This window comes from Sitodiplosis mosellana, unplaced genomic scaffold (genome assembly GCF_009176505.1).
Source record: "Sitodiplosis mosellana isolate CC-2019 unplaced genomic scaffold, AAFC_SMos_1.0 Smas_scaffold_6197, whole genome shotgun sequence".
In the NCBI taxonomy this organism is placed as follows: domain Eukaryota; kingdom Metazoa; phylum Arthropoda; class Insecta; order Diptera; family Cecidomyiidae; genus Sitodiplosis; species Sitodiplosis mosellana.
In genome coordinates, this window is record NW_022601438.1 from 6,246,145 (window position 1) to 6,253,742 (window position 7,598).

Sequence of the window (7,598 nt, forward strand, 5' to 3'; positions counted from 1 at the left end):
CGAGTGTTTAAATTCATATATGTTTGTGTATTTTGTTTGCTAAAATTATCCATTGAATTGGCCGGCTCTAATGCAAAAAATGATGTACAAAAAATGCGAACAAATGAAAGCAAAATGATTAAAAAAAAAATATTCACCGTAGAAAAAAAACAAGGGACATTTTTTTTGTTCAAATTAAAATTCTAAATAGTTGATTCGTTCGGTGCGAAGACGCGAAAATACACGGTTTGTTATCATCTATATTGTTTTGTATTTGATCAACGTGTTTGTGTATTGTTATTTGTTTTGTTTGTGATTTACTCTTCTATCACTTTTTCATCCAGTGAATGATTCTTTTAAGCTAAATTCTCTCATTTTTTACGATATGAATACGAAAAAGCTATCTTACAGGTGAATTCCATATGTTTTAATTCGATTATATGCAATAGTTTAGTTTATTATCTAGAGAAACGTATGTTCATCATCATCATCATCATCATCATCATCATCGTATGTGTGTGTCTGTTTTTGAATTCCGGTTTTTTTCGTGTCAAATGTGCTCGCGTTGTTGTTATTTTCTTCTTCTGAAAAATGTCTTTCGTTGAGAAACTTAACGGAATAAAAAAAACTAAACTAGACCGAATTTTCTGATAAATTCATCCTTTGTTCTAACAAATAATAGTATTTTATTCATCGATTTTTTTTTCTTTTTTCCTATTCCATTGAGTTGTTGAGTTGATTGTGTTAAAATCGAGAGAGAAAAGTACATCGTCGTTTCGTATAGTCGCAGAGTACAAATTGCAATTCTAGTGGCGAGACACAAGCACACACACATTCACTCTTTCTCTCTCTCTCTCTCTCTCTCTCTCTTCCTCGCTTGCTCAAAATATCGTTAAATTAGTAAACGCATCAGTTTGGAATTGTATTGAAAATCTGTTGGTTCCATCATAATTGATGGCTATTTGCAATGAAATTGAAAACGAGCAAAGCATCTAGTTGTTTGGATTTATTTCATTCCGTTATACATAAGGTATAGACACGCACGCACGTGCAATCATTCATGCAATTCATTCGCACACATTTCTACTGTACACAATTTGGGTAGCTCATTTAACAATTGTTGCATATTCTTCTTTCTACATGGACATCTGTTAAAAACATTGCTTCCGCTTGACGATCTTACTTTCACTTCTCTACTTCTCTTTACTACACCTACTGTTCTGTGTATACCGCGCGCAACTGTGCTCACAACTGTCTGACTATTCGGTTTCCTTTTCTCTGTCTCACTCTGTCTCTCTCGTGAATATGTCGATTGTGTGGAATTTTCGTCACTCATTTTTGTTTTGTTGTTGTGGTGGTTGCATGTACTATACAAATAAAATCTCCTATGTTCAAATGTTCTTCTGTTCTATGCTCTCTCTCTCTCTCTCTCTCTCTCGCTCAGTTTAAATTAAATTAAATTATCCATGTTTCGTCTCCAGTGTGTTTTGTTTAATTCTCCTTAATAAACAGTTACTAATTGATGTACGCATAGAGGTAAACTACTTCGAAAACGTATGCTTCTCTTGTGTTTTTGTGTGTGTGTGTGTGTGTTTGGTTCTGCATCCGGTTTTTCTTCTTCTTTGTAATTAGCTCGCTTCACTATATTACACAAAATTTGTTGGAGACCAAACGATGTGAATGATGGTGTGTATGTGTATAAGTATGTGCAGCACTCTCATTGCATCATCGTTCGATCTCATCGCCCATTTTTAATACATGTTCGTTTAGTTTCGTTCATTTTGTCACCTATTGGTAAAGATCTTTTGTGATTTTAATAATAAAATTTGAATGTGTTTGCACATAATCTTATGATGAATCTTTGTAATTTCAACTGATTTTCGATCATCTTTTCTGTTGATTTACATTCGAGTTCGTGTTTTTCATGTTTCACGCGGCAATCGAATGCTCTAATGAAAGAATGCTCATTTCTCACAATGAATTTGATGTGTTGTCTGCGAAGTGAATGAAATATGTGTTTGTGTATGTGATTGAATGATTAGGATATACTTTAAGAAAACGCTACCATAAATGTAATATGTGTGTTGTGTTTTTGTTTTTTTTTTAGATTCTCCACTTGTTTTACGTTTAGAAATGTTGTTGTTGTTGTTTTAGATGTGAATTTTTTTTATTTACAAAAGAAATGAATGAGGAATCCTTAAAAAAAGAAATGAAAAGTCGACCATGTGTACCGCCGCCGTGCCGTAAGAAACAAAGGTCTTTCGCCACGAAAAAAAAACAAACTCTGATTGTTTTTTTTTTAATTTTTTTTATTTATTTTTTTGTTGTTGTTTGTTTGATTCTATATTCCATACTCATTTCGTTTATGCACTAGCAATAAATCAAAGTATAATAAATTGTACGTATATTCATAATAGATGATAATAACTATTTTGGGTAGTTTATCTAGACGAGTGTGATTATGTTCTCATTGTTTTTTGTGATTTTTTTTTTTAATTTTTTTCTTCTTCTTTGTATTTCTCCACATTAAATTTTAGCTCCTACACATTGTTGTTTGTTGATTGTTTAAATTACTTTTACTTCGTAGATGTACCCCTTATCGAAAGTGGGCATGTGTGTGTGTGTGTGTGTGTGTTTGTTGTTTATGTAAAATCTAACATTCTTCAATAGGTTAATAACAAGGCATATACACCCTTGGCTAATAAACTTTGAAAATCAAAAAAAAAGAGAAAGAATGAAAACTATTTAAATAAGTATAAGGTATGTTGTCTCTGTGTGTATAATATTTTTGTGTTGTTTTTTTTTTTAAAGAGAGAGAAAAGTGTTAAAATCTTACTTTTTTCCTTTGTTTTAATCCTTCTGTTTTTTTTCTCCATTTTCTTTTTCAAATTTCAATCAGCGCATGTTCGCGAATTTTTTCTTTTTTTATCATTATTATTATTCTTCTTATAAAAAAGAATCGCATTTTTCTGTTAAAACTTAAACAGATAGAAAAATTGATGGGAAGAGATCTTCAAATGATGTGTGTATTAGATGTGTTTGTTGTTTTTTTTTGTCGTTTTTTTTCCATTTTTGTTCTTCATAATAATTTTTTTTGTTTTGTTTATTTCTTTTATCTTTACCATTAAATTTATTTCACTAAGTTTTTCTTTGTAACTTCAAATAATTCAAAATAAAAGAAGAAGAAAAATGTAATTACTTGATAGGTTTTTTCAATTTTTTGTGTGTGTGTGTGTTTTCTTTCAATCAATCCGCTTCTATGTGGTTCAGATTGTATATAATAATAATATTCACTAAGTAATTTAATTTACATAATAAAAATGTCGTTTCTAACTTCTTCTTAGGTAGTGTTTTCCTTAAACGTTTGTTGTGTGTGTGTGTGTTTTGTTATCAATCAAATGGCTTGATTGCCTTCTTTTAGTTATTTTTTTTTTATTCAATTGATTCGATTAAATGTTCACAATCTAAACGTTAAAAAGTGTATGTTCATAAATTAATGCAATTTGTGTTCCACATGTACACACGTTCGGGTTTGACTAATCACTTTTTTCTCCTTTTCGCGAACCTCTTCTTTCCTTTATCCATAGATGTGTAACAAAACAAAAGTTTAAGAAAAAAACAAGAAAATACACACTAGTTTCTTTGCACATTGAATGAATATTTTTTAAGCCCAACAATGTTTTTTTTCTCCTTTGTTTTGAGTAGATAAAATCAATATCGCAATTTTGTTGCTTTGTTTGCATTATTTCTCTTGGCTTGATCCAAATCGTTTGTCTGTACACATATTGAGAGAGACAACAAAATCACTTTTGTGCTCACCGTGCGTATGTGTGCCAGTGTTCGGTCCGAGTTTGGTTTGGTTTCATCATTTTTTGCTGCTTTCTTTCACCATTTTGTGTGTTGTAACATATTTTCTATCAAATAATTCTCAATCAACATCAATGTTCGGCACCCAAAATATCAAGCACAATAGCAACTCTTAGGACACATCTTCGTGTATAAGAACTTATACTCTTAACTTGTGTTTTTTGCTCAATGTTTAATTTTCTGTTAAAAATTAAATTATTATACGCACTTTTGCTTCGTTATTTTTTAAAAGCAGGACGATAGTTGATGCTGCACAGGTGATGGTGACTTTTTCGACAGATTCAGTGGCTGAAGCAACGATACCATGGTTGATCGAAGCATTGGATTTTCGTCTTCATCCATTGATGCGGTTGAATTTGGCATTGCCGGTGATGTTGATGAGGTTGAGTGCGGTGATGATGACGTTGGTGAAGATGCATCGCTTTTAAGCCGTGCATCCACACCATCCTGAATCATATTCACATCCTCGCGCATTGGCGTTGGTTCTGTAACGATTCAGAACAAAACGAAACAAAACGAAAAACACGGTTAGTTTTCCATGTAAAAACAATTTGGTTGACGAGACGAAAAATAATGTAATTTTTATGATGAAAAACGGTTGAAAAGCAACACAATTGATACAAAATAGATGAGTAATGTGTTTAAAACATGGGCTTACCTGTATTGTGGCGCGTCGTTGTGATAACTGACAATGTGGTACCGTTTTGCCAGCGATTCGTTGATGCGCCAGTGTATGGACATTGTTTTGGTGGCATTGCGCTTGCGGTTGCATTCAATGGTGAACTTCGATGTGAGTTCGAACCGGACGACAATGCACACACTAATAGCCCACTCTGTGAACTAACGCGCTGTTGTTCGACTTGCGATTCGCGCTTAATATACGATGTAATAATGTCACTTCGTTTCATTTGTTCAGGTGTCATTCGGGGCTCTTCCATCAATGATCTGGCCAACACTGAATGTGTACTTGACAAGGAAGACTGATGATGATGAGTAGGCGCACTTGAGCTATGCTGATGACTGTTTGGCCTTGTTAAATGCATGTGTAATTGACTGAACACATTTCGATATGGGGAAGAGGAAGAGAAAAAGAACAAAACGTTTCCAGGTCAAAAAATGGGTCGAACACAATAAATTTTTTTTTCTTTTGCAATTATGGGAGGTCGAATCATCGATTCGATTTCATCTACTACTGATAAACAAGAGAAAATTGAGAGAGATGGAATAAAAACTCACCTTTGATGTGGATTTGTTTGTGGTGGCGATAGAGCTGGTTTCTCGCTAATGGGTTGCGATTGTGGGAGTTCACTCGAATGTGATTGCTGTTGTTGTGGCTGTTGCTGGCTATGCGACGACAAATGATGCTGTTGCACTGAATCAGCTTCGGCTTCATATTCTCGATGTCTCAAAGCGCGGAATTTCTTGTGTGGTTTGTATGCTTCGTCCATCAATGAGTTTGTATCGTAAAGTGGTGGTGCCTGAAGTACACGCTTCAATACGGGCATATCTTCGGCAATAGGCCGTTTCTCCTCATTCATATCATCGACCGATGATCTTGGGCTCGAGCACGATGACGATTCGCTGCTAGCAGCTTTGTGATCGGCTTTTTCATTACCGGATTCGATGCCCGAATCGGTTGGTGAATCCAATTTACGATAGCGAATGTGATGAGCAGCTGTTGTTGATCGCACCACTGGCGTTATTGTCAAACCATTTTGTGTTAAATGATGTGTTCCAACGATATCATCTTCAGCCGATGATCCGGAATTGGCGCGCAATCGCATTGGGCAACCGCCGGCAAGTGTTGCTGCCAATAGTGGTGCCGATTGTGATAGCGACTGTGAATAATCGGACGTAGTGTCACCGGATTCCGTGCTGGAAACCGATCCCATTGGGCTTTTTGTGACTTCTTCAATAACTTGATCATTGCAGCCCCATTGACTTAAGCCGGAGCTTTTGCTTGATTCCTCTTCCATGGACCACATCTGTTGACGCAGCATTTCTTTGTGTTCGGTCCGGAAAACGACCAATTTTTCGGTGTGTAATGTGCTGAGTGTTCGCAAATCGGGCAACAATTTCAGTAGTTCGATCATGAAATCTGGATCGTCTGGTCGATTTTGTGAGATAACTGTTTGTAAGCAACCCTTCAGTCTTGAATGCATTTTTTCCACCAATTCAATATTACGCAAACCAGGACGATCTGCCGATATTAAAACAATTGCACAGAATAGACCGATCTCTGAATCGGATAGGTTCATCGCATTCATGCGTTCGGCAAAATTGAATGTTGAATCCACCAAAAATCGAGCGTTGGCTCCATTTTGTATTGAATTCCGTCGCATTACTTGGCCATTCAAGCAGATGATACTGTTTATTGATGTGTCAAACATGCAAATTAAACGCACAAACAATGCATCAAATAAGCCGGCCTTCAGCAATGTGAATTTATCGTCTTGTGTGAGCAACTGGAAGCCGGGAATCATACCGGCAAAATCGATAACACCACGAATCACATGAGCGAAACGCTGTGAAAATTCCTGTTCTGATTGAAGTTCTGGTGCTGGATTCAATGGGCATGCCTAGAAGAAATGAAGAGAATAGAGAAGAAGAAGATCGATGAGCGCGGCTATTCAACTAGGTATATTGTTAGGTCAGAGGGCATTTGAATGAACAATGAATGTCGAAACATAAATCGAGAATCGTCTGTTGCGTGGTTGGCGCAGGAAATAACAATGCTGAACGTGAAAAAAAATCCAGCAACAACAACAACCGATTGACATTCAAATTCAAACGGTATTGGAGACAAAACCACCTTCTATATACACTACAATGTAGCGGACATATTTGTTATGTGGTGGCTGACGCAACAGCTAACCTTGACAATGTATTTGCATACCGTCGGAGCGAGCGTAGCGTAGCGTAAAGCAAACCTCGTATACTGTGTAGACAGAGAACCGAACCGAGAACTTTGCAAACTCTCTGTACTTTTTTTTTGCTGGCTGGCTGGCTGACTGGCTGCTGGTAACGGTTTCTTTTTTTCTGTTCCGCATAACGATGCGAGATCAAATTGCGAGTCATTAATATTTGGTTGTTGTTATTCGTTTGCTATATATCAAAAGATAGATAGTCAGTCATAGACACACAAAAATTATCACAATGATACGTTTGTTTGCGCATATCTGACTCGGTGTGTGCTTGTGCGATGCCGAAAATCGGCAAACGCCCTTATTGAGTCATCTAGAATTTCTGGAAATTCATCGAAATCTTTTTTTAACGACTTGTTTTTTATTTACTTGAATGGGGCAGATGCGTATTATTCTTATTGCGTTTCAGTGTGGCCCATCGAAAATGAAAGTTTATTTATTATTTCAAGTCATTACTGTTTTTTTTTATTGAGTCGTGCGCACATGCAAATGACGACAATTCAAAAACAACAACAGCAACAACAAATGCATTCGATAAAAAAGCGCAACATTTATGATATACTTTAGTGCACCTTTGGTACTGAACAAGCATTCTTGAGGCCGCACGTTCGAAAATGTGTAATTTGTAGCGAGTGCAAAACAGGCATATGGCATGTGCGAACACTTTAGATTGACGTGTCGTCATTTCTTCATTTGTAAATTTCAATATGATTTCGTCGATTTTCCGCATAGCATCAAAGCCGAATCGTCCACAACTACAATTTGTAGTTGAAAGCATACTCTCTCTCTCTCTCTCTCTCTCTCTCTCTCTCTCTCTCTCTCTCTCTC

General features: G+C 36.0%; 1 protein-coding gene across 3 annotated transcripts in view; it reads right to left on the bottom strand.

Moving 5' to 3' along the window:
- Positions 1–1,557: 1,557 nt before the first annotated feature.
- LOC129577416 (ecdysone-inducible protein E75) overlaps positions 1,558–7,598 on the bottom strand; it is a 136,403-nt gene continuing 130,362 nt past the window's right edge. For all 3 annotated transcript variants that reach the window (XM_055464392.1, XM_055464391.1, XM_055464390.1), the window contains exons 5-7: positions 5,083–6,425; positions 4,505–4,899; positions 1,558–4,331 (exon numbers count right to left, since the gene is read on the bottom strand). In XM_055464392.1, the coding sequence (XP_055320367.1) occupies positions 4,072–4,331; positions 4,505–4,899; positions 5,083–6,425 (1,998 nt within the window). In that variant the 3' untranslated portion in view covers positions 1,558–4,071. The remainder of the gene's footprint in view (positions 4,332–4,504; positions 4,900–5,082; positions 6,426–7,598) is intronic.